The following is a 25,842-nucleotide window of genomic DNA, read 5'->3' as shown; positions in this document are numbered from 1 at the left end:
GGACTAGTCACGTGATCCTTTCACCAAGTTCCCACGCAAAACACTCCTCACACATCCACGCGCGCTCGCGCTTTCGCTGCGCGCTCACGGCCCTGATCGCAACACAGTTCTACGGTTCTTGAGAGAAGAAACTGAGACTTGAGGGGAAAATAGACTCGGATGTTTCCTGGCTGAACTGATTTGTAGAGTTATTATGTTTCCTGCTGCAGCTCTGGGAATAAACGTAAGCTGAGACCGAGAAAAGTGAGTATAGCCATAAATTTTCCTTTATAGCCTATATAACGTTAGGCTAATAACGTTACTCATGGACTCGTTTGGATTTGGACAGACGCAAAATGTTTGATAAAGTGCGTCTGCACAGCAGCAACTTAGTTATCTTAAAATACAACTTCAGTGTTCGAGCTTAAATAATTCTTATCTTTATGAATGTTTTCGTTATGAATTAGTGTCCGTTAAATTTCAGGCTTTGTTATACTATAACGCAGCAACTACACAATATTAGTGCATCAAAACCTGGTGAACTGCCGACTTAGACAGCATTTCGGAGCATTAAATTCGTGCGCAGTTCTGTGGCAAACTGATTCGTAACGCGCAAATAAACCATTCGTGCGCCCCTGACGCGCATCAATGATGAGGGAGATTCAGGAGCTGCTTTTCTTTGCGAAAAAGTCTTTTCCTGGCATAGATGGGAGGGTAGAGTTAGTTTAGTTTGTTTATTCTTATAAAAACTGGTGTGGGGGTGCGGGGTGATTTCAGGCTATCAGGGTCAGAGGGATGGGGGGGGGGGGCACTAAAGCTGTGAATTGCTCTCTGTGGGGTGCAAATATGCATGCCTTGTATAGGATGTCAGCTGGAGAGCAGATACACAGGGTTTGTTTGAATGCTATTTGTATGTGTGTGTACAATTGTACAATGCAGACAGTTCATTTGTAATCCAATGTGCCCTGACCTTTTTGTATTCAAGCAGCAATTGTGAACACTTCTTCAAGTGGATCAGAAAAAGAAATAGCCTAAGGCTCTATTTTTTTTCTTCCTCTCTCTCTGAAGCAGAAGGTTGTGTGTTGTGTTTATGTATGAGCGAGGGTGAGCGTGTTGAGATGATTTCGGGCGATGAAGAGGGTGGATTACGCATCCGCCCCCCATCCAGTCTAAATGTGAAGAAGGTCTACAGTGAGAGCGCAGAAGAACTCCAGTCCCCAGAGGCTCTGAGGAGCAGCGCTATGTCACCAGACCTGAGGCAGGACTTCAACATGATGGAGCAGAGAAAGAGAGTCACACAGATTCTGCATAGTCCAGTAAGACGTCACTCCCACACACACTCGCACCAAAGTGAGAATTCGCATGCTCTCTCTCCCTTCCCTGTGCATTTTAAAAGAAGCCCACGCTTGTGTTTGATTGCATAACAACCAACAAGTGGAGACCCGTTGCCATTAGTAACCATGCACAGATCACCAGAAATGCTGGGAATGAGTGAATTAAATGAAGAACCTGAAGTGATTTCTGTGTATCATGTTTTTGCAGTATACATTCAGGGCAGTTAGTCTGGGCTCACTTTCTGATGTCAGATGAAGCTCATCTCTTATGTGATTACAGCTTTATCTAGTTTTAACTTCCAAGTAATTTGGAGTGGTATAATCAACAAAACTGAATGATGATAATGCCCTAAACAGCACATTCTTGATTTTAAAATATGTCCATGATTGTTTTAAAAACAACGTCATGATTTTAAGTTTAAAGGTAGCCTATATAAAGTGTAGGCCTATATCTTTTTGTCCTGTAACAGGTAAGCATGTTTTTTTTTAAATAATGCCAATCACCTTTTTGGCTTATTAGTGAATTTTTAGTAGTACAAATGGTCCTGGTGGTGTGACAAAATAATTTGTTATTAAATTAAAAAGTACAGATATTCCATGCAGTCCCTCAATTACATGAGGCTATAAAAGCTGCATGCATAGCCTAATTATAAAACACATAAAATGTTGTTTAAAATAGTATTAAATGAAGTATAGCATGTCTCACCGCAGGACATGTCATTGTCAACTTCCCGGAACTATTTCACAGTAAAGGCACTTATGACTGGACCTTCTGTTTACTGAACTTTCTCTTAAAGCCTGTTTTGTTGTCAGTGATTATTCATTACCATGAAATAATAAGCTATGAACAAATCAGAAATGTCCTATATTTAAGGAAAGTATTTCCACTCTTAAGTCACACTTTAAATCAATTTTATTGGATACACATACCATACAAAAGTTTAGGCTTGGTAAGATTTATTTTAAGAAGTCTCTCATGCTTATTTGATAAAAAAAAAAAACAGTAAAAAAACCAGTAATATTGTGAAAAATTATAGCAATTTAAAATAGCAAAAATGTAATTTATTCCTGTGATTTTTAGTCCATTATTCTAGTCTTCAGTGTCACATGATATGCTGATTTGGTGCTCAAGAAACATTTCTTATTCTTATCAAAGCTGATTTTGATTGCTAAAAATATTTTTGAGCACAAACTTTTGATTGGTAGTTTAGAATAAAATATTCAGTAGATCTGCAAGCAATGTATGCTAAACTTTTTCTTAGATCTACATCTTAAGCCCAATTTATACTTCTGCGTCGAACTTACGCCGTAGCTACGTCGTAGGCTGTGCGTAGCGCGCGTACCCTTCGGCGTACCCTGACGTGCACCTCTCCAAAAATGTAACGCGTCAATTGTACGCGGACGGAAGCGCTGTGATTGGTCTACTCATACCACTCTCTCGGGTTTCATATGCTCCCTTTGCGTGCGTCAACCCGGACAACGACGCAGAAGTATAAATTAAAACCAAAGCGTAGTCTACGGCGTAGAGGCTCCGACGTAGGTCCGACGCAGAAGTAAATCGGCCTTTAGAAATACAAAGTTCTGTCATGAAACTCTAGATGGTGCAGGCTGATAGGTCCTATCAGCTTGTAATCACGTCATTCTCAATAAGGCACAGCTGATTGGTTCCTGCTGAATCAGTAGCCAATGAGCTTGCTGCTCAACACCTTCAAATACTAGTAGTCACAGTAGTTTCTGTAGCAGTTGCAGTGTCCTTTCAGAAACCCTCCACCTGTATAGATCTGCTATGGGTAATTCATGTATGCTATTTTGTACAGAAGCAGCATGTCTTACTTGCTCACATCAAGCGTCTTGTGTATGTATTAGCCGTAGCAAGTCCCATATGTACTCTGCAGCAGTAGCAGCAATAACTATAGCAGCAGCAATAACAGCAGCATCACCAGCATAGCAGATCTATTCCGCCAAGACCAAACATATCAATATGTATTTAACAGACAGAATATCTATAATTTTAGAAACTGTTTTGCTTGAAAAACAAGTGTTACTTTAACATAATTGCCACATGGACATTCTTAAGTGTGTGTGTGTGTGTGTGTGTGTGTGTGTGTGTGTGTGTGTGTGTGTGTGTGTGTGTGTGTGTGTGTGTGTGTGTGTGTGTGTGTGTGTGTGTGTGTGTGTGTGTGTGTGTGTGTGTGTGTGTGTGTTGCAGGACTTTAAGGAGGAGTTGGAGTGTATGGTAAAGGAGCAGTGCTCTAAAGGCAGTAACTCCAGTGGTTTACTTGGTCACATCGCACACCTCATCATCAGCAACACACTTAGCAACACTGGAGTGTACAGTCCCAGCAGTGAGTGCACATACATAAACACTTTTATTTACACTTTATACTTTCCCATTGAAGATTATTTGTTGTCATGGTAAACAGATGGCAGGCCTATAATTTTGAAAGCACATATAATTTTTATTTTTTGTCATGTCGCTGTATTTGTGTGTTTCCAGGTGCAGGGTCAATCAGTCCGGTGAATGATCTGTGTGGGATGGAGTGGTTTAATTGTTCTAAAGCTGAGAGGCAGGGCCGCTGTAAACTTGCCTGCTTGTATCGTCTTCTGGACCTGTACGGACACACCCACTTCCCAAATACATATATAACGGTGAGTACTCGCATTCATTACACACTTTTTTCCACCTCAACACACAAATTGTTTTTCAAATCTGATCTAGGACTGACTGTGCTCCCTGTTATTTTGCATGTAATAAAATTGGATGCTTTTGTTTGGACAACATTGGTTGTCATAGTGATGGCTTAAGTGTCAGAACAATGCAGAGAGAGAAGAGAATAGCAGCCATTGTGGAAAAAAATAGACAAAAAACTGTTCATTCTGCCTCTATTCTATCATGACATGTCACCGTGATGCTATAGTCATCGAACAATCAAAGCATCAGATGGATTACTGTGCTTTACACAATCATGCATATGTGCCATCTCAATCACCATTCATTTTATAGTGAACGCCACATGTGAGTGCAAATGAGTGAATTGAGACAGCTGTAGTCACTAGTGCACTTTGTGTAGGATGTCACACTCATTTGCACCCTGTATGATATAAAATTGAAATCTTATTTGCCATTCAGAATTCATTCTGATTCACAAAGCATTTTTTTGCTGTTTACCAGTGTTGGTGAAGCTACTCTGAAATGGTGGCTTGACAAGCTACAAGCTACTCATAATTTAAATTAGTTAAGATACAGTCAGGCTACCGTTCTGAAAAAGTAGTTAGATACTCTACAAGTTATTATCAAAAAGTAGCTAGCTACATTAAAACTACTTTGAATTTTTTATACAATGACATTTTATATTACAAATAACTGAATAATTGTTAATGAAGAATGCTTTAAAATATTTGGGGTTTAAAACAACGTAATGCAATACAATTTTTATTTCAAAGAGTATTGTTTTATTTTGTACACTATCCAAAGACACGCACAATACACATGTATATCTCAAACTGGCTGTCAAAGTGCAAAATTGCTACAAATGTAACATCAATGCAAGAACAAAATGTATGCAACATAAATTGGATACACAGGTGTAGTCGAAAATGCAGGTTAAACTCACAGCACATGTAGTGATGGAGCTCTGAGATGCGAATCATGAGCTGCTTGCATTGAACACAGTGGGCTTCGCTCTGAAACCCGCCGGAACTTATTTCGGTTATCCCGGTTTTCCGTTCGATTGACAGATGCGTTGCCAAAGCAATGGCGCAAAACACGTTAGTGATCTTTTAGGTTCATTACAAAACTGTGGTGGGACAGATTAAACTATTAAGCCACCTATTAATATTATGTCATCATAAAATAAGAAATAGACATTTTATATAGAGTGCAGTAAAGCTCTACAATTAATCAACTTAAAAAGCCTATTGTTCACCTGTATGTGCTTGAGGATTTCAACGTAGACAACGTTTTAAATTTTGGTTTGCATAATTTACATACTATAGTGTAACCTTTATTACAGTGAAATCAACCCACTACTGTGTCTTTAACATAATCATCAGAAGATCTCTTCTCAGGGAACTGTAAAGCCTCAAGATGCTTGATGAAACAATAGATGGTGGTAATGCATAATTTTAGTTTGGGATCTAATAAGAATTTGATGCTGCGCTGCTTGAATGTAATACAGGCTCATCAAAACGCACAACAAAATGTAGCTTTTGGTCGTGCTACGTGCTGGAAAAAGTAGTTAGCTACTGGAAAGGCTACACTATTTTAGAAGCAACGTAGCTACTGTCAAGCTAATGAAAAATGTACTTAAGTTAGTAATATCGCTACTTGTAGTTAGCTTCTCCCCACCACTGCTGTTTAGATAGTCAGATGTCTGAATATAGTCCGAACCTGATTTTAGCTTATTCTGGCCAAATGCCGCCCACTTAAAAAGAAAGAAGCCACCTGTGCTGTTTTTTACATGCTGTTTAACTGTGGAGCTTGCTGTTTAAGATAACATGCTTACTTGCTACTAATCCCTCAATCCAATTGCACAAAAGCAGCCAATCAAATTGGAATTGGTGATTTCAAATGCATCTGAAGTTCTTGTCTTTTTCTGTCTAATCTTAAGGCTTTGGACTATCTTGAGCATTTATGCGTTTGATAGAATATATACTATAATGTTCTCTCTCTCTCTCTCTCTCTTTTACAATTTCTCTGCCATTTTCTTCTTCAGTTGCGCATCAACAAAGAGCAAGATCATATTCTTGTTCTTCCTAGAGGAATGTCATTCTCCGAGGCCACAGCAGCTAGTCTGGTACATACACCCCCACACATTTTTAACATGATTTATAAGGTTGGGAACCATGTACATTAGCAATTGAATATAAATTCATTATTGTATAAAAAATATGGAAAAATATATGGAAGAAGCGGATAAATAACGTTCATCTGTTTCTTGTACCGTGTGTTGTTCACAGGTGAAGGTGAATCTGATTGGTGAGGTGGTTGATCAAGGAGCGACTGCACTACCTGTGGATGTTTTGGGATTCAAACCACATTCTGCAGTGTATTCTGCCCGACCAGATGCCAAATGTGTTATACATACATACACACCAACTACAGCTGCAGTGAGTGTAGACGCAAACATGCTCACACACACATGCTCACACACACACACACACACACACACACACACACACACACACACACACACACACACACACATTTGCCTTTCAGGTCTCCCACATACGCATTTGTTTGAATGCAAGTCAATGGAACGAAAAGTGTGTTAACTCTAGGGTTGGGTACCGAAACGCGGTGCCAATAGGGAACCGGTTCATACGTAAACGGTAGTAACCAGACTGAATAAGAACGAAAATTTCGGTGCCTGACTCTCTGTGTCATGAGGCGCACACACGCAAGGTCTCTCGCTCTCTCCCTCTCCTTCTCCGCCGGTGAGCGCACTATACGGTTTGGAGCACAGTCTGTTCTGTCTCGCATGCGCGCTCTTGCTCGCTCGCTCTAGATTCCGGGAGATTTTAACTAATTTGCGGGCATCAGGGAGCCTTCATCAATATGCATGAGACTCCCGGAACGTCTGCTGATAGCGAGGGGATTAATGAAGATGCCGAAGACAAAACGCTCCAAGGTTTGGCTGCATTTCACGTGTAAAATTACGCGTCAGATCACCCTCTCTGTGCCGATTGTCTGAAGCCCATATAGAATCACGGCAATCCATTGGCTGATGGCGCGGGCGCCGCCTCGATGCTCTTACGTCGTCATATTATATTAGCGCGCACATCATCTGCTCCTCAGATTTCTCTGCCGAAAAAAGGAAGCTTGTCGGCAGTGCGAGGATCTTGGCAGCGAACGCAGCGTCTCGTTCCCTATTCAGAGAACAAAGGTTACACCACTAACCAAAGACGTTCTCTTTCATAGGTTTTACTCAACGCTGCGTAGCTAAGACACAGTGGGAACGAAATACCAAACTCGCCAAGCTAAGCGCTGCCGTAACTAGTACAACGACCAGATAACTTACATGACTGGTTCAAGCTGACAAAACATGGGAACCTGTAGCCATGTCGAGATTAGATTACCCTGGTAGTAATCTCTATTAATCGCCAGTATTATTACATTGTTTGATACAATATTGTTTTATTTGATATTATTTAAATGTGAAATTTTATTTTATATTGGTTTATTTATTATTACCATATGTTACTTTATATTGTTTAGATTTAAGTTAATATTGTGTCCAGTTTGGCCCTGTAAATAAAAGGGTATTATTTTTGACAAAGTGTGTGCGGTTTCGTTTTCTTAAGTACCATTACAAGAACTGTTTAGGCACCGGAACCGTTTAAAAAATACCGAGTAAGAACTGGTATCGGATAAAACCCAACCGATACCCAACCCTAGTTAACTCTTTCCTCAAGTTATGCCCCCTACAATGAAATAGCTATTCGTGATGTCATCAGATGCCCCTCCCTCTGAAACTGCTGATGTCGTCACTACTGCTCTTCTTCTACTTCACATTCCTTGGTTTTTAAGCTTTTTGAAAATCTACAGTAAAAACATTTTTTATGGAAAGGGTAGCTTTAGGGTAAGGTATAGGTTTGGTTTTAGCTATTATTACCATGAGTCTGTATTCATTTGATAGTATAATTTATGTTTTACTAGCTGTTATTTCATACTTCATAAGATTCTAAAGCAATATAAGATTTCATACATAAAACATAAAAAAATTTATTTCTAAAGATTGTTTTAGTTAATGACATCCATGGTCGTTTCTTCGCGGGAGCCGTAACTTGTTGTAGAGGCGTGGTTTGTAGTACTGCAGGACGCAGACAGACCCTTCTCCCCTTGTGGGCCCTGGCACCTTGGTTAAAAACCCCTGTCACAGACACAGTATTCACTCTGCCTGCTATATGTCCTTTCTGTGTGTCCTGTAGGTCTCTTCTATGAAATGTGGCATCTTACCCATTTCCCATGAAGCTTTGCTGCTGGGAGATGTGTCTTATTTTAGCTACCTTGGTGATTTAGCTGACGAGCAGGAGAGGATGGAACTTCAGAAAGCTCTGGGTCCCACTGCCAAGGTGACTGTCTGTGAATTGTGCCACACGTTGGCATGACAACCCTTAGTAATTCACTATAGTACAGCATGGAAAAGCTTAAGCAGGGAAAAATAGAAGATTATAATCATTGGCACATTCAAATATGCTTTTTTTGTTGATATTTGTTCATTTTTGTTTAGTCAATGCTAATTTTAAATGTATAGCCCTTAAATAATATTTATAGTACCATATTTATAATATTATTTTGTGCATAACTGGGATTCGTTGCGGTGGATTCGCAAAACAGATGCAATTCTGCTTGTTTTTAGGTTTTGGTCCTGAGGAATCAAGGTTTTCTGGCATTTGGAGAGACGACAGAGGAAGCTTTTCACTATTTGTATCACACCCACCAAGCCTGTGAGATACAGGTACGTACACACACACACACACACACACACACACACACACACACACACACACACACACACACACACACACACACACACACACGCACACACACACACACACACACAATCAAAAGGAAATGTGCATATATGTGGATGAATAAACAAATATGAAAATAAACTGAAGAAGTGAATACTAAATGGAAAAGGAATGTATGTAGTGGATCAAAGTACACAGCAAATGGAATGGATTGACAAATCAAACTGCCAATCTTTTTATCTTCTTTTTTTTGTTGAATCGAAGGCCCAGATAATTCCAGCTCAATTCGAACTATCAGTACCTAAATGTCAACAGACAGGCTGCGTCTGAAATCACATACTCTCTTGAGTAGGTACTTATTAAGATATTACTTCACGATCGCTAAATAAGTATGTTCCCTTTAAGCCGCTCACGTTCGACGTGACGACGTAATTGGGATCAATTCAGGGAGCTCTATCAACTTCGAGTGTCTACAGAACGAGCCAATGAACATTGGTGTGCGTGAAAAGCATCACACGCCCCGCCCCGCAGCACGGGTATAAACGGGAAACGGGCACACGCACTCATTGTCTTTCGCTTCGGAGCTGAGCTTTCGTTGTGACTCTGAGTTTCTACAGACTGCTGCAACATTGAAGACTCTATTGAAACAAAGAAGAGACTCTGTTCCAGTGCTGGTGTGACGGTGCGATCAGCGGTGGCCCCGAACTTTTTTACAGCTCACAACAGCTGTTTTCACAGCATTGCTTGTGTGTGTGTCGGTCTCGTCGGCGTTCCTGAGAGAGTGTACCCAATTACACCGCGGCTATCCCTGGGTGCTTCAGCACTTAAAGAGTTTATTTATTTTTTGTTATTTTCACTAAAAGAGCAACACAAGCGTGACCCTGCGTCCTTTTCAGGATGTCATTCCGCTTGTGCGTTTCTGGGTGCGGTCGTTCCCTGGTGCCAGCAGACAGCCACAATTGTTGCCTCTCGTGTTCGGGCATTCAGCACGCTGTGGCAGCTTTTGTGAATAGTTCATGTTCCCATTGCGGAAATATGACTATGACAGGGCTGAGATCGAGACTCGCTTACATCAGGATGTGGTGGAACCCTCCACCACATCCCAAACCTTTTTGGTTGGATGATTGGTTTCTCTGGGCGGGCCGTGCTGGTTCTCAGCGCGCCGCCCCGGTACCATTCTTTCCCAAGTGCATGAGGATCTAACTGGGACGTGGACGGCGCCGTATAGTGCCAGAAGCCGTCTTAGTGGCTCCTCCCTCCTCACCACCCTCGACGGCGGAGCGGCTAAGGGGTATGTGGATGTCTCCTCCGGGAGCTCACGGGGGCCATCCGACACATCCTGCCCCGGCGGACCGCTGCTGTTCCCAGCCGTCCGCCGGCCGCAGGCCCTCCGTCCGCTCGTCGCCAAGGTCGACCTCCTGCGGCGCCCTCCGCTCCCGCGAAGCCTCAGCAGCAGCCACCATCCAGCGTGGAGCAGGCCGCAGGAAGTCGACCAGGCCCGTCCAGGCCGCTGCCAAACCAGGAGGCAGGTGGAGGTGCAAACGACCCTGAGACGGGTGACCCAGAGGTGGATCAAGTTGCTCTTCAGGAGAGGGTGAACGCACCGCTCCTTCCCCCTGTGGAGAGCCGGGCGGAGAATCTTTTGTTTCCTTTTCTTGGTGTTCCGCCACTGACACAATTTCAGCAAAAGAGCAATTAATGAAACCTTTGGGTCCCAGGAGGGCGCTTGGCCGTCGACGACGCTATGTCTTGTCACCGTCAAGCCCCTCTTTCATTGCCAGCGAGCATTAGTGGCTGTGTCCCGGACGCACTGACGCCTCCGCACACTCACTCTTCCCTTCGATGGAAGCAGGTACGTGTTGCACCACACACTCAGACCCCACTCCGGGCCGCTATGTCGGGTCCCTGCGGGTCCCTGCATTCTGCCGCGCTGCCCCACCCCGGGTACATCTGTGGTGCCGTTGGTCCCGCTTGCGTGGTGTCTTGGAGCCTGGCTAGCGCTTCGTAGCCCATCTCACTGGCTCATCCGTACTATCAGACTCGGCTATGCGACTCAGTTCGCCCGGCGTCCCCCTGTGTTCAAGGCCATTCTGTTCACCCATGTTCTGGCGGACAGTGCCCCTGTGCTCAGGGCAGAGATCGCAGTCCTACTGGCCAAGGACACGATCAAGCCTGTCCCTCCAGCCGATAAGAAGACCGGCTTCTACAGCCCGTACTTCATTGTACCCAAGAAGGGCGGTGGGTTACGACCAATCTTGGACTTGCACGTCCTGAACCGGTCCCTTCACAGGCTGCCGTTCCAAGATTCTTACGCAGAAATGCATTTTCAAATGCATCCGTCCCCAAGATTGATTTGCAGCGATCGACCTGAAGGACGCGTACTTTCATGTCTCGATTCTCCCTCAACACAGACCGTTTTTTCGCTTTGTGTTCGAGGGACGGGCATATCAGTACAAAGTCTTACCCTTCGGGCTGGCCCTGTCGTCCCGTGTCTTCATGAAAGTCTCCGAGGCGGCCATTGCTCCCATGTGCGAGCGTGGTGTTCGCATTCTCAACTACATCGACGACTGGCTTATCCTCGCCCAGTCGAGAGAGCAGTTGTGCGAACACAGGGACATGATGGGATAGGGACAGGGACATGGCTTCAAAACGCTGCTACTAGGCACGCATGTACTGGTCCATATGGACAGCACTGCAACCATTGCGTACATCAACCATCAGGGTGGTCTACGCTCCTGACGCATGCCAAAACTCACCCGCCATCTCCTCATTTGGAATCAGAAGCATCTGAGGTCGCTTCGTGCCATTTATATTCCGGGCCTGCTCAACCGTGCAGCCAACGAGCTCTCACGGCAGCGGGTGCTACCGGGAGAATGGTGACTCCATCCCCAGGTGGTCCAGCTGATTTTCAGGCGCTTCGGACCGCACAGGTAGACCTGTTTGCCGCCCCGGACATGTCTCACTGCCAGTTGTTCTGTTCCATGACCGAGGGTACCCTCGGCACGGATGCTCTGGCACACAGCTGGCCCCCCGGGCCTATGCAAGTATGCGTTTCCTCCAGGGAGCCTTCTTGCACAGACCTTGTGCAAGGTCAGGGAGGACGAGGAGCAGGTCTTGTTAGTTGCACTGTATTGGCCCAACCGGACCTGGTTCCTGGAACTAGTGCTCCTCGCGACAGCCCCTCCCTGTCCCATTGCTCTGAGAGAGAACCTGCTCTCTCAGAGACGGGGCACCCTATGGCAGGGTGTCCAGACCTCTGGAAACTCCATGTCTGGTCCCTGGATGGGACGCGGAGGTTCTAGGTGACCTACCCCCAGCGGTAGTTGACACATCACTTCCGCTAGATCTCCCTCTACAAGGCGCCTCTATGCGTTGAAGTGGAACTATTTGTTGACTGGTGTTCTTCTCACGAGAAGAACCCCCGAACTTGCTCGATCAGAGCTGTGCTTTCCTTCCTGCAAGATGACTTGGAGTGAAGGCTGTCTCCCTCCACCCTTAAAGTGTATGTTGCCGCTATCGCCGCACATCACGATGCAGTTGAGGGTAAGTCGCTGGGAAAGCACGACCTGATCGTCAGGTTCCTGAGGGGGACTTAGTCTCCTCGCCCGCTCTATATACCCTCTTGGGATTTGTCTCTGGTCCTTTCGTCTCTTCAGAGACCACCCTTTGAGCCTTTGCAATCAGCTGAGTAAAAATTATGTCCTGTAAAACAGTACTCCTGGTTGCATTGGCCTCCATCAAGAGGGTAGGGGACCTGCATGCATTTTCGGTTGTAGAATCGTGCCTGGAATTCGGCCCGGCTAGCTCTCACGTGATCCTGAGACCCCGGCCCGGATACGTGCCCAAGGTTCCCACCACTCCCTTCCGTGACCAGGTGTTGAACCTGCAAGCGCTGCCTTCGGAGGAGGCAGACCCAGCTCAGGTTTTTTCTCCGTCCCGTCCGTGCTCTGCCCCTGTACGTGGATAGAACGCGAAGCATCAGGACCTCAGATCAGCTCTTCGTCTGTTACAGAGGCCAGCAGAAGGGAAAGGCTGTCTCCAAGCAGAGGATGGCCCACTGGATAGTGGATGACATCGCCTTGGCTTACAAAGCCCAAGGCATGCCTTGCCCGCCCGGCTTGAGGGCCCACTCCACTAGGGGTGTTGCTTCTTCTTGGGCGCTGGTACACGGCCCCTCGCTGACAGATATCTGTAGAGCTGCGGGCTGGGCGACACCTAACACGTTCGCTTGGTTTTATAGCCTACGTGTTGAGCCGGTTTCTTCCTGTTTTCTCGCTTCAACCAGTCGGTAACACCGAAGTTCCCGCTCTAGTGTCGGCTTGCTGGACCACTCCCCTCCACATGGAGCGGATACGTGCGCTTTTTTGCTCCAGTCGAGTTCCCCACTCAGTGGAACCCTGTAGAGTTCCTCCGCACCCCTTCAGCAGTCGGACGTTGCGGAGCGTCCTACGCCAGGTCTAGTGCTCGTATGCTTGTGTAGCTTGTGCTAGGCTGGGTTCCATTTGTGGTGATCCCTGCGGGGATCCCATTCCGATTCTTCCTCGACCAGCTCCCTGCGGTGAGCCCATGTCTTACCCTTGGCAGAGTCCACTCTGCCGTCAATGTCTGGTGTAGCCTCCCCCTTCTCAGGCTGGAGCCACCCCAGTGGCATTCCATATGTTGCACTGCCCCTTCCCTTCGAACTCCCCCTACGCAGGCCTTCCATCCCAGCCAGTTGGGGGTCTGAGAGTCTTGCGTAGGGCGCTGGATGTGGCAGCAACTGTGGCGTTTTCCTTGGGATCCCAATTACGTCGTCACGTCTCGGTTACGTAGAACGTGAGCGACTGAAAGGGAACATCTCGGTTACTAATGTAACCTTCGTTCCCTGAAGGAGGGAACGGGTGACGTAACGTCCCGTCGCCACGGTTGCTGACCATCGCTGGCCATCACAATCTCGGCTCCTCAGCGAAAAACAATGAGTGTGTGCGCCCGCTTCCTGTTTAAACCCAAACTGCAGGGGCGGGCCACGTGGCGCTTTTCATGCACGCCTATGTTCATTGGCTCGTTCTGTAGACACTCGAAGTTGATAGGGCTCCCTGAAAGGATCCCAATTACGCCGTCACATTGACGTTACGTCTCCCGTTCCCTCCTTCAGGGAACGAGCGTTACATTAGTAACCAAGACGTTATATATATATATATATATATATATATATATATATTTAGTATATGTGTGTGTAGCATGAATGTAATCCTACATTTTGCCATGCTGTCATTATCCTGTGACCTACCAGCGTAAATCACAAATCCTCAACAGTGGCCTCATCTGATTTTTGCCTACTCTTTTATGAGTACTGTAAAATTGGACATACTACTGTTTTTCACCTACTATGTAGTAGGGAAGTATGCGATTTCGGATGCAGCCCAATGGAGTGGTTAGACTTTCATTCAACATCATCTCTGTTTTTCTGCCTTTTTTCTCTTCAGGTTAGCGCTCTGCTATGTGCGGGTGGCGTTGATAACCTTTGCGTGTTAGACAGAGCATGTCTGAAAACAGCTCCTACGAAAAATCCCAGTGGACAAATGCCAGACGGACAGATCAGATGGAGGGTTGGAGAGGCAGAATTTGAGTCGCTTATGAGGATGTTAGATAACTTAGTGAGTGGCCTATGAGCTAATCTATACCAGATGTGTTTGCAATGTTTAAATGTTGTTTTTTTGATGGCATGGAGCATGTATTATTAAACATTTAACAGTAAAAAAAATGGTTCCACTTTATATTAAAGGATTAGTTCACCTCAAAATGAAAATTTCCTAATAATTTACTCACCCCAATGCCATCCAAGATATCTATGTCTTTCTTTCCTCAGTGGAAGAGAAAATAAGTTTTTTGAGGAAAACATTTCTGGATTTTTCTTTGAATAATGGACTTATTTGTGGGCAACCAGCGTTTTGAAGTCCAAATCAATGCAGTTTCAAAGATCTTTGAAGTGCTTGAAACGGCTGTGCACGATCGCAGCTGAGGAAGAGAGTCTTATCTAGCAAAAGGATAGGTCATTTAAAAAATATATATATATACTTTTTAACTACAATTGTTCGGATTGAGCTGATCTGCAACGCGCCGGGAACTACGTCATCACGTTGAAAGGTCACCGTGCGAAGGAGGATAGTTCAAATTGTATTGTATGTTGAATGACTTGTCTTTGTGTCATATTATTGTTTAAAATGGTCATTACGTGTGCGTATCCTGTGCGTTTAAATCTTTTAAAACCTAAACTTTTTTTTTCGAGCGTGACCTTTCAACGTGATGATGTAGTTCCCGGTGCATTGCAGATCAGCTCAATCCGAACAATTGTAGTTAAAAAGTATATATATATATGTAAAAATTTCAAATGACCTATCATTTTGCTAGATAAGACTCTTCCTCAGCTGCGATCGTGCACAGCCGTTTCAAGCACTTCAAAGATCTTTGAAACTGCATTGATTTGGACTGCAAAACACTGGTTTCCATTGAAGTGCATTATTCGAAGAAAAATCCAGAAATGTTTTCGTCAAAAAACTTATTTTCTCTTCCACTGAGGAAAGAAAGACATGGATATCTTGGATGACATTGGGGTGAGTAAATTATTAGAAAATTTTCATTTTGAGGTGAACTAATCCATTAAGTGGCTTTAACTACTATGTACTAACATTGAATTTAATAATTTGATAAAATTGACTTATGGCGTACATAGATGTTTTTACATTGTACTTATATTTTAAAAATACCTGCATGTAATTAGAGCTGTAATTCAGTTATGTAATTACATTTGTAATTACACTGTTGACCCTTCCCTTACACCATAACCAACCCTTAAACCTTCCCATTTCACCACACCTGTGCCTTACCCGTATCCCACCTCAATAGCAGCAAAATTGTTTTACAATACAACATGAACACAATAAGTACATTGTACCTACTTTTCGATGTAAGTACATAGTACTTAAAGCCACTTAATATAAAGTGGGACCAAAAAAACAATAGTGCCTACTAACATGCCACCTTCTGCATTCCCAGGGTTACAGAACCGGTTACACTTACCGCCATCCCATAGTAAAAGAGAAACCTCGACATCATAACGATGTGGAGATCCCAGCAACCGTCACAGGGGTGGCACTAGAGGAAAAGGATGTATTTCCACAGAGTCCATTGCACTTCCTGGCACAGAAGCGGGACAGAGAGAGGATACGATGGCTAAACTCTCCGAACAGCTACTTAAAGGTCAATGTACCTGAGGAGTCCATCAACGGGACCTGCAGCCCCCGGTCCAAAACTATGGTATCTTTGAATAGTATGCTAATTTACAAACATGGCCAAACATGCTAATATTGAGGGTTTCATACAGTTATGCATTAGAACCAGGGCTTGACATTAACTTTTTTGCTCACGAGCCAATGTGGCTAGTGGTTTTCCAAAGTTACTAGCCACACAGCATTTTTACTAGCCACAATTTTGTTTTTGTGAAATTACCTGATTAAAGTTGACTATGGCGTGCTAAAATTTACTTGAACTAGATTTACAACCCTTTTAAATATAAAACCACTGTACACACCCAATTCAAGACTACATAAATGTATAAAAATACAGGTCATTATCATTAACTCTGATAAGGTTGTGTGTAAAGCTCCTTTTTTTTAATAAAACCATGTATTAAGATAAAGACATAAAAAGTAGCTTCTTATTGCATAATAAAAGTGGTGCATGGATGTAGAAGATTAATAAAAAAGATAAAAAACTAAACTGAAAAAACCCTTTAGCATTAGAAACACTGTCTGAATATTAATATTAAATTAAATATCAAAATCAGACTCAGAATTACTTTATTGAGCCCCGATGGGAAATTCTTTGTTACAAGTTGCAATGGAAAGTAGGTCAGTCTCGAAAGCTCACGAAAAATGCATGCCATGGTTTGGACACCACCGGCGACACACTGGCAGCGTGACGAGAGCATGGTGTTTCTGTTGCGTGTCAGCTGCGTGGCGTTTTCTGTGTCTTTGCACACCAGAAACATGTCTGACGTGGCTTTGCTGGTGACGTACAGGGAGGGCTATCTCGGGACATAGGCGCCGTTTACATGTTTATATAAACATAAATATATAGCCTACTACTGATACAGCAAAGACAACGTCGGCAGTATAGACGGCAAAATAGGCTAGCCTACAGAATATTTCGTTCAGTATTGACAGGTGCAATATTTGAAAATCGATAATTATTATTATTATATTTTTTTAATTATATTTATATCTGCATTTGTCTCAAAACCTATAGACTTTCAAACATAAAAATTTAATTTATTAATATGTGTTCGTGTCAAAATGACAAATAAACATCTTTTCCTATTCTTTTTTGCCTGGAAAAGCTTCCAACGTTTCGCGTGAAAAATAGGCGTCGGTTCTATTTCTAGCATGCACACGTTTTCGAAAATGCCAAAAAACGCCAACAGGTTTGAAAGTTATAAAATCATGTGATCTAATACATTTATATAGTAAATGCTATTATAAAGACTGTAATCTATCCCTCACTGCCTTGTTTTCATCCACACAAATTCAATATGCTGTCTGGTCTGACTAAGGTCTATTGTGAGATCAATTTTAAAGTAAGAAATAAAAATTAACACAATTACAAGAAATAGTGACAAATTTGCAATTAATTTTTTCTTCTTTTATTACGCTAAGGGAAAATGAGCTGCCATAGATCAGAAACTTTGAAAGAAAAATTAATATATATATATATATATATATATGTATGTGCTTAATATTCACTGTTTTCTTATTTTCTTTATCTTTTTAGTGGATGAAGTCAGAAGATTCAGGCAGCTGCAAGGACACGCCAATTAGGATTGAGGACCCCAACCAGTTTGTCCCACTTAATACTAACCCCAGTGAAGTACTGGAAAAAAGAAATAAGGTGAGTGAGTGAGTGAGTGAGTGAGTGAGTGAGTGAGTGAGTGAGTGAGTGAGTGAGTGAGTGAGTGAGTGAGTGAGTGAGTGAGTGAGTGAGTGAGTGAGTGAGTGAGTGAGTGAGAGAAAGAAAATACAGACTGAACAGACTGTGTCCACAGATTGTGTTCACTAAACTAAAGCACTGCTTTGTTTGTGGTGGTTTAGATTCGAGAGCAGAACAGAGTAGATCTGATGACATCTGGACCGAAGTCTCAGCTGCTGGCAGACATCGTTATAGACAAGCCTTCTGGACCAGTGCGTAACTACACTAACACTGAATAAACAACCTTTGAAAGGGCACTGAATTACTTTTTCTTCTGTAATAGTATACTTTTGACAGACTGTTTAAAATGACACTCATGAGATGACAGCATCAGGCTAGAAAAAGCTGCCTTGTCATGTGATTTCATGTTGTTTGTGTATTTTGTTAATTGCAATTTTATCTCACAATGTGACTTTACTTCCTTTCATTATACCAACAATCTTTCTTTGTTCTTCTTTTCAGAATGCCTTCCTTCCTTCCTTCCTTCCTTCCATACTAACAATCTTTTTTTTCTTTCATTCCTTCCTTCCTTTGTTTTTCTTCCTTCCAGCATACCAACAATCTTTATTTTTTCCCTTCCTTTCTGAATATTTTCTATTTCTTCCTTTTTTCTTTCCTGTACACCAACAATCTTTCTTTTTTCTTAATGTTTTTGATCCCGTCTGTCTATTCCAACAGTATACCAAAAATCTTCCTTCTCTTTCTTTCTTTCTTTCTTTCTTTCTTTCTTTCTTTCTTTCTTTCTTTCTTTCTTTCTTTCTTTCTTTCCTTCCTTCCAGTACTCATTTATGTTTTCCTTTCTCCTTCCTTTTTCTTTAGTCCTTCCAGCATACCAACAAATTCCTCCTTTCTTAATACCTTCCTTCATTCCTTCCTTCTATACAAAAAATATTTATTTATTTCATTACTTCCTTCACGTCGTTAACAGATCAGGTCCTTCCTTCCTTCCTTACTCCCTCCCTCCCTTCCTTCCTTGTGTCCCTGCAAAACATAAACAACAATTACATAACAGACACACAAGTGTCAGTCAATTCCTTTGCCATTATTATTTTCAGGCATTCATTTATGAGGATGAGGAACAGGCAGCTGTTCTACCACCCAACCCTTTCAACCAATCAGAGGCAGAGCTACAGGAATACACACAAACTGTGGAGAATAAGAGCAGCCAATCAGGTACAAGCACATTTTGCATACAGAGGGTGCTTCTCAATTCTTATTTGTGCATCCTCGTTTTTCTTTCCTTGCTTCCTTTCCTCGCGTCCCAGCTCCACCCCCTGTAGGATGCGAGGGAAAGCTGCAGGGAAAGAAAACGAGGATGGAGGAATCAAATGAAAGCTTTTTTATACGTTGGAATACTTGATCACTTGAGCCCCACTTCCTTGTGTCATTAGCTGCGCTCAAAGGATCTGCCCTTATGTTGTTAATGTTTGGTTATTTAAGAAATTCATAATAAACAATAATAAGGCAAGATACCCTGTTGAAATATGTTAGGTGTGGTTTATTTAAACTGCAAAGGTAAAGCATAAAATAAAATTATTGTGACCGATGTGAAGAGGGAGGAGAATTGATGCGTGTGTCACGTTTAGTCGATAAAACTCTTCCGCAAAGGATACACCTGTGTGTCCTCGCTCATAACTCCTCTGGAAGCCTCCTCAATCCTCGATCCTCGACTCCTCGCGGTGCAATTAGAGAATTGAGATGTCCTTCAAGATGGCTGAGCTCGATCGGTTTCCGGGTCATAGGATGGAGGACGGAGGAGCGAGGAGGGATATTGAGAAGCACCCAAAGACACAGAATGACACTATCATTCAAAGGCTTGGGGTCAGTTAGTTTTTAAAGAAATTAATACTTTTATTCAGTATGGACACATTAAATGGATTAGAAGTGACAGTAAAGGCAGTTATAATCTTACAAAAGATTTATTTTTAGATGCTGTTCTTTTGAACTTTTTGTTTCCGCTAAAATAGCACGACTGTTTTCAGCATTAACCATCTCTATTTAGCAAGATTGTAAGGCTTTGCTTAACCTTGTTTGTTAAAATGTGTTTTCTTGACATAAGCTCTTCAATCAGAGGCCGACGAGGAGTTCACGGATGGAGAAATGACCACATATGATGGCTCCACAGTGTCCCTGTCGATCTCACCTCTCATGAGCCCTGAAAGAGGAGGTCAATATTCTCTCATATAATCTCATGTAGTCTTGTATAAACTGTTGGCTGGGATTTGGTATCTGATAACCAAATTAGTTGCCGTTTTATGGTTTCCAGCTGGATGACCTCATGCTGAAAACTCTCTTCTTTTCATCCTCAGACAGTCTCTCAGCTCTACTGCAGAGCAGTGATGGCGATGACCTGACGCAGGATGATGACCTCACTCTACAGGTCACGGAGCTCAGCATCACCAAAGAGATGCAGGTCTCCATTACTACTACTGTCGCCAACAACATTTCAGTCACAAGCTCTTCTGATAGTCAGCCAAAATCACCAAAAAAGAAGAAAAAGAAATTCCGTACTCCTTCCTTCCTGCGAATGACGAAAAAGAAAGAAAGAAGAGAAAAGGAGAAAGGAAAAGACAAAGAGAAGGAGCAAGAAAAGGAGATAGAGGAAGAAAAGGAATGCAAAAAGGACTGAGTGAACAAGTCTGTTAGACACATGTTGTGCAGGGGCTAGTGGGTAATGTAGTTTCAGGAGGGTCCAATAATAAATGTGATGATTGGTATGGATATGGATAAGGATATTAGCGTTAAAGCAATGACTTGTATGTATTGTTATTAAACGGAATATTTCAGAATACTTTTCTTACAGCCATAAGCCATATTAATAACTACAGCAAAAAGTCTAAATAGCCTAACAATATCCACCTACACTTTTATAAACTGTACGTAAAAGCACACTTATACACAAAACAGAAATTCTAGTTCTGATCCACAACTATGAACGCTGAATTTGAGAAGTATCAGAAACATTTTGATGGCTCTGCATTTTGTTTGTAGATGAATTGAAGTTTTGTGCAGATATAATCAGGTGGCAGTGAATTGTATGAAAGACTGTGGATCTGGATACCGGCATATTAGGAATATTAAAGAAATGGGAAGCTGGCTATTCAGTGTGATATGAAGCTTTTTTGATTTGCTAGTTTTATAAATGGAGAGATGTGGTTGATAATTGTTATTCTACTTCTAGTTTTATTGACTAGAAATATACGGATTATGTTGTACCCACTATATTATCACTATACTATCAAATACAACATTTTTAATCAAAATCTTATGCTGTATTCGTTAATAGTGATGTATTCTTGTGCTCACCAAGGTATTTGTCTTCCATGGTCAAATACTGCTTTTGTAATGTGCAGTGTCTCATGGTCACATGTGTAAATGTGATGTAACCGCTGTGAAATAAAAGTGTGCTGCAATTTACTATGAAGTTTTTTTTTATAACACAGATCTAACCTGTCATTTGGAAAACAACTTGAATAAAAAAAAGTCAAATTAAAATAAACCACAAAGTATTTTAAGAATGTCAAGAAATCAATGTTTATTCCTCTCAAATATGTAAATATACAAAACTGAAAAGCAAATGTAACAACAAATGGACTGCAGTAGAATGCTTATTAGACACACAGGTGAAGACAGCAAAACAATCTGTTAATCGGTTCAACAACACCAGTTAAATGTGTATGAGGGCGGCCAGAGCTTTCCATATACATTTGTTCAACACATCATTAAAACAATAGAGCAGTTACCATCCTCAGCAGCTCATGCAGAGACTCGACCTGAGAGCATGAGGAGAACCAGTAAAACTAATCAGGAGCTGTCCTTCACTGAGGACTGATGAACATCCAGAGACTCGTTCAGTACAGAACAGCTCCAACATCCACAGACTAAATACCCACTATTACTGCAAATAAAACAAGGGGGAAATGTGTTACTATATTCATATCATGTCCAATCCGATTTGTTTATGACTTCTAAGTGGGTTTCAGTTCATTTCCTTTTTTATGGTGGATGATTACAGATGGTCACAGACACAAGGGACATCACTGGGGCATTAGGTGCCTGACATTATACTTTGAAGTGTCATTGTACTGGGTCATGGGTTTATCTGCGATACCACATGTGCCGACGCCAACCTTTCCATTCACACTCTCTGGAGATGCAAATATACTCCTCTTCACCTGCAGAGGAAGATCATACAACAATGTAACAGGAATTTTTTTTTTTTTAAACAGCATTTAAGAGAACATTGCTAAGTTATCAGGCTTTATTCTTATATACACACCTGTCCTTTCTTATTTTTTGAATAGGCTTTATTGTTAAACTGCTGCCATTTGGACTTCTGAACTTCTCTCTCTTGCTCCAGCTCCTTCATGCGCAGCACCTTCTTCTGGGCCTTTTTCTTCTTATATTCCCTCTGTTCTGCCAGCAACTCTTTCCTAAGAGAAAACACAAAAGGAAAGATTTGTAAAAAATAAATAAAATCTAAACTGTTGTAGTGTATAATGTCTCTATATATATATATATATATATATATATATATATATATATATTTATTATATATATACACACACAGGCAAATGTGTGTGTAAAAATGATTTAGATTTACATGTATTTACAATTCAATTAATAGGAATACGTATTTTAAATTAACTATTTTAAATTGTAGTATTAACAACTGTGCTCATTTACAACTTTTAAATCATATTATACCTTAGAAGATATGTTACTCTGTTTAGACACTATGGGCCTGTTTACACCTGGTCACTTCATGAATTTTCTGTGAAAAGAGCAGGTGTAAATGCCCTACGAAACACTTTTGAGATGGATTTAAATCCGATCACTCAAACCTCTTCAGGAGGTCGTTTGATACGCATTCCAAACTAAACTGGACAAGTGTAAATACACCTGGTTATTGAAACCACATATGTAAAGTTTACTCCTCCCAAAATGATAAAAAAATAAACGTGAGAGAGCGTGTTATAGGCTATATGACATGTTATAGCCATATATAGTAAGTCGCAGATACTCAACACACAATCATCTTCATTAAAAGTGAGACTAAATGATCTTACCAGTGCTGATGCCGCTCTCTCTCCTATTGCGGCCTGATCTTGAAATTAGCTGATGATAAATAAAATGCAGCTCATATATGTTGCTTTTGTTGACGTGATCTCCGTTAAATTTGCATATAGAGCGGGAATATAAGATCGGATTTATATTCGTTTTGCGGAGACATATTTACGAGGCCAAGTGTAAATGGAAAACGTATTAATAAATCCAGAGGTGTGAAGTCCAGGATCAGAAAGTAAAAGTCCTTCTCAGTATTTTGTTCCAATCACCTGGATTTGCTAATTAGCAGTTTTTCAGCCAGGAGATCAGCTGAGTTCATGGGTGGAATAAAAAAATGCCAGGACTTTTACTTTCTGACCCCTGGACTTTACACCTCTGAACAAATTAGATAGTAACAAATTAACAAATCGGAATCGGAAAAGTAAAAACACATGAAGTGACCAGGTGTAAACAGGTCCTATGTTAAAACAGATCAAAAAGTTATGTGGAAGTCTACTTACTTGGATTTGGGTTTTCCGTCCTTCTCTTCCCTGCTCCTGCCCTCCTCCACTTCTTTGAGCACATGAAGTGGCAACACCTCTGCATTGCCATAGCCAGCGAAGGTGATGGCTGCCGTGGCATTCTCGCTGTCAATCTCTTCAATTTCCGCCTCATACAACCTGCCAATCACACAGCACTGTAAGCAGGTGAGTACGGATATATACACGAATCCCTCTTCCAAATGTAGCCGAACACAATCCCTATATACCTCCCAGCACTGTGTTGGTGTGTGATACTCACTGTCCGTCCTGGCTCCAGGTGGCCATGCAATGGTCTCCGACCCTCCAGCTGTGGCTGGGAGCGACTGTCTCTGAGCTTTTGGTACTGGTCGTACCCTCCACAGGCTGTGATGTCAACAGGTCTTTAGTCAACTCAATCACCTCCTATAGTGACACATAACAGTAATGTTTTGATGAACATACTTGCATAGAAAGGCACTTTTTCTTGTCAGAGGCTATCAAGTGTCAACCAAAGCGACAAAAACTGGACTCCTGAAAAACATAGCAGACCGCTGAAAGACTCTGGTCTAATCAATGCAAACACGTAAAAAAAAAAAAAAAAAAGCAGAAGATAATTGTGCCCCAAACCTGGAGATCCTTCTGCAGTTTACGCAGATCTTCATTATCTGGATCTGTAGAGAGCGCCGCCTCCACCTGCTGCAGCTGAGCTTTATAATTGTTCAACTGCTTTACCAACTCTTCAGACATCTGAAAATTAAATAACATATCTTTCAATAAAAGAGTAAAAACACACCCACCCTTGACTTACATATATAAACATCAAATTTAAGTTCTCTAGAACAGAAATCCCAAATATTTATCTGAATCCGACCTAAAACTATTTTTTGATCTACTCCCTTAGATTTACAACAATGTTAACTTTTCAACTATAATGACATTTTTCAACATGCTGGCTTGTTTATTTGTGAACTATTTAGTCATTTTCCTACTTAACGTTAAATAGCCCATTTAAGGATGCAAATATATTTATCAATTTGATCGTTTTAATTGTAAATGCTTACATATTTAATACAGTAATAGCATTCATTCACACCGTGTCTCACAAAGCCTGGTTTTGATTCAGTTAAACAATACAAAAGCGATGTGGGAGTCATAAATAGAACGCAAGGCCACACGCTCGGCAGAAGACATGTTTATATCTATAAACACAGTATACTCGAATCATCCTTTACTATGCGTCTTACCTTTAAATATTCCCAATATAACAATTATATGAAAAAGTGTTTAATTAATGTGTTAAGTGTCCCATGTACGATGTTATTTTCGTGAAAAAGACGGCCGTTCCTTCTACGTTTGTATCTCTTAGTGGTATCGTTTTTTTTTCGACCTTTTCCCGGATGTGACGCCACAGTCTCGCGTGATAAAACTGTTGTCGCGATGTTGTCGCGCCATCCTGTGGCAGAGATGTTTGTAAAATTAAATAAAATTAACTACTGAGAAACAGACTTATTTCGTTTTTGAAATAAAGTTTGATTTTGAATCGTATTTAATGTACTTTAGGCTTTTATAGCTAGTGAAAATAAGTAGTTCCGCACTCTAGGAGGAAAAACGGCGCAATTTTAAAATTCTGATAGTTTGTAAATGAATGAGATATTTATAACAGTAAAGCAGACTATAAAATGTAGTTATATATCAGTTGTCACTGTATAAAATCTCTAGTTTTCAACTTTTCACTGTAGTGGAAAAGCATATAATAGGCCTATAATGGAATGCAATACAGAGGTGATTGAGCGAAGTAAGTTTAGCTACATTTTAAATGTTTTTTTATTATTATTATTATCATTATTATTAGGCTATTATTATTATTATTTTATGTATGTATAATCAATAAAACCTATATGCTGCTTACGTATGTTCGTCCTGAAATAGAACTAACTTTAGGCTATTTGTCATTTTGCAAAGTTCTTCATAATAAGGACTTACTAAAACTGTAATAAAACTGTCAGTTCGTAATTTGACCATAGGCTACCACATTTTATTTAATGTCCAACAAAGGCAAGTCAAAGTTGCTGCCTGCCTGTGATTGTGAATGTAGCCTATGTTGTATGTTTGCAAATAAAGGCTCGACGCCTCTTCAAGGCATCTACATTAGATATCGCACTGACTTTACAAAAACAAACATATGCACTACAAAATATGTGAAAAATGTACTACTACTACTAATTACATCGTTGTGTAATTGGTTTGGTTGAACGACTACTCAGTAGAGGTAGGCTAAAATTTAACTCCAAACTCCAGAATTAATCAGTATTTTAATACTCCAGTGCTGACTCAAATTGGTCAACATGTATTACAACCTTACAACAGACTAAAAGCTGAACTCATCAAAGTTACATTATATAGACAGACTGTCACTGATTACTGCTTTTAATGTTTTTACTCCGAATTTGACTAGTCTTGTGTGTATCAGTAACCAATAAGAA

At 41.5% G+C, this 25,842-nt stretch overlaps 2 protein-coding genes across 4 annotated transcripts; one reads left to right on the top strand and one right to left on the bottom strand.

Annotated features, from left to right (window-relative positions):
• add3b (adducin 3 (gamma) b) lies at positions 1–21,209 on the top strand. Of its 3 annotated transcripts, none has more exons than XM_077239304.1 (15): positions 1–243; positions 1,051–1,295; positions 3,523–3,658; positions 3,811–3,962; positions 6,029–6,109; positions 6,273–6,422; positions 8,244–8,387; positions 8,675–8,773; positions 14,255–14,425; positions 15,825–16,085; positions 17,598–17,714; positions 17,915–18,004; positions 18,848–18,965; positions 19,852–19,959; positions 20,102–21,209. In XM_077239304.1, exons 2-15 carry the CDS (start codon positions 1,074–1,076, stop codon positions 20,419–20,421), a joined length of 2,169 nt encoding a protein of 722 aa, XP_077095419.1. In that variant the 5' UTR covers positions 1–243; positions 1,051–1,073; the 3' UTR covers positions 20,422–21,209. The 3 variants fall into 3 exon arrangements, with proteins under 3 accessions (XP_077095419.1, XP_077095420.1, XP_077095421.1); XM_077239305.1 differs by having other exon boundaries at positions 70–243; positions 1,048–1,295; XM_077239306.1 differs by lacking the exons at positions 1–243; positions 1,051–1,295 and adding an exon at positions 3,055–3,103.
• A 92-nt stretch (positions 21,210–21,301) lies between these two features.
• On the bottom strand, positions 21,302–24,774 carry smndc1 (survival motor neuron domain containing 1). Its single transcript, XM_077239303.1, has 6 exons — positions 24,604–24,774; positions 23,987–24,106; positions 23,640–23,782; positions 23,360–23,518; positions 22,072–22,225; positions 21,302–21,967 (listed from the first exon to the last, which is right to left on the bottom strand). Exons 2-6 carry the CDS (start codon positions 24,104–24,106, stop codon positions 21,830–21,832), a joined length of 714 nt encoding a protein of 237 aa, XP_077095418.1. The 5' UTR covers positions 24,604–24,774; the 3' UTR covers positions 21,302–21,829.
• Positions 24,775–25,842: the final 1,068 nt, after the last annotated feature.

This window comes from Siphateles boraxobius, unplaced genomic scaffold, assembly GCF_051911475.1.
Source record: "Siphateles boraxobius isolate OS27281-9 unplaced genomic scaffold, OSU_SipBor_1 22, whole genome shotgun sequence".
In the NCBI taxonomy this organism is placed as follows: Eukaryota; Metazoa; Chordata; class Actinopteri; order Cypriniformes; family Leuciscidae; genus Siphateles; species Siphateles boraxobius.
Note: the sequence above shows the minus strand (reverse complement) of the source record. Positions and strands in the feature narration are given on the sequence as shown.

Excerpts from the sequence above, each read along its gene's own strand:
- add3b (XM_077239304.1), top strand. The coding sequence starts at position 1,074 with ATGAGCGAGGGTGAGCGTGTTGAGATGATTTCGGGCGATGAAGAGGGT. Across the intron at positions 8,388-8,674 it reads CTCTGGGTCCCACTGCCAAG|GTTTTGGTCCTGAGGAATCA; the intron begins GTGACTGTCTGT and ends GCTTGTTTTTAG. Across the intron at positions 8,774-14,254 it reads ACCAAGCCTGTGAGATACAG|GTTAGCGCTCTGCTATGTGC; the intron begins GTACGTACACAC and ends TTTTCTCTTCAG.
- smndc1 (XM_077239303.1), bottom strand. The coding sequence starts at position 24,106 with ATGTCTGAAGAGTTGGTAAAGCAGTTGAACAATTATAAAGCTCAGCTG. Across the intron at positions 23,783-23,986 it reads AACTGCAGAAGGATCTCCAG|GAGGTGATTGAGTTGACTAA; the intron begins GTTTGGGGCACA and ends GTGTCACTATAG. Across the intron at positions 22,226-23,359 it reads GACGGAAAACCCAAATCCAA|GAAAGAGTTGCTGGCAGAAC; the intron begins GTAAGTAGACTT and ends GTTTTCTCTTAG.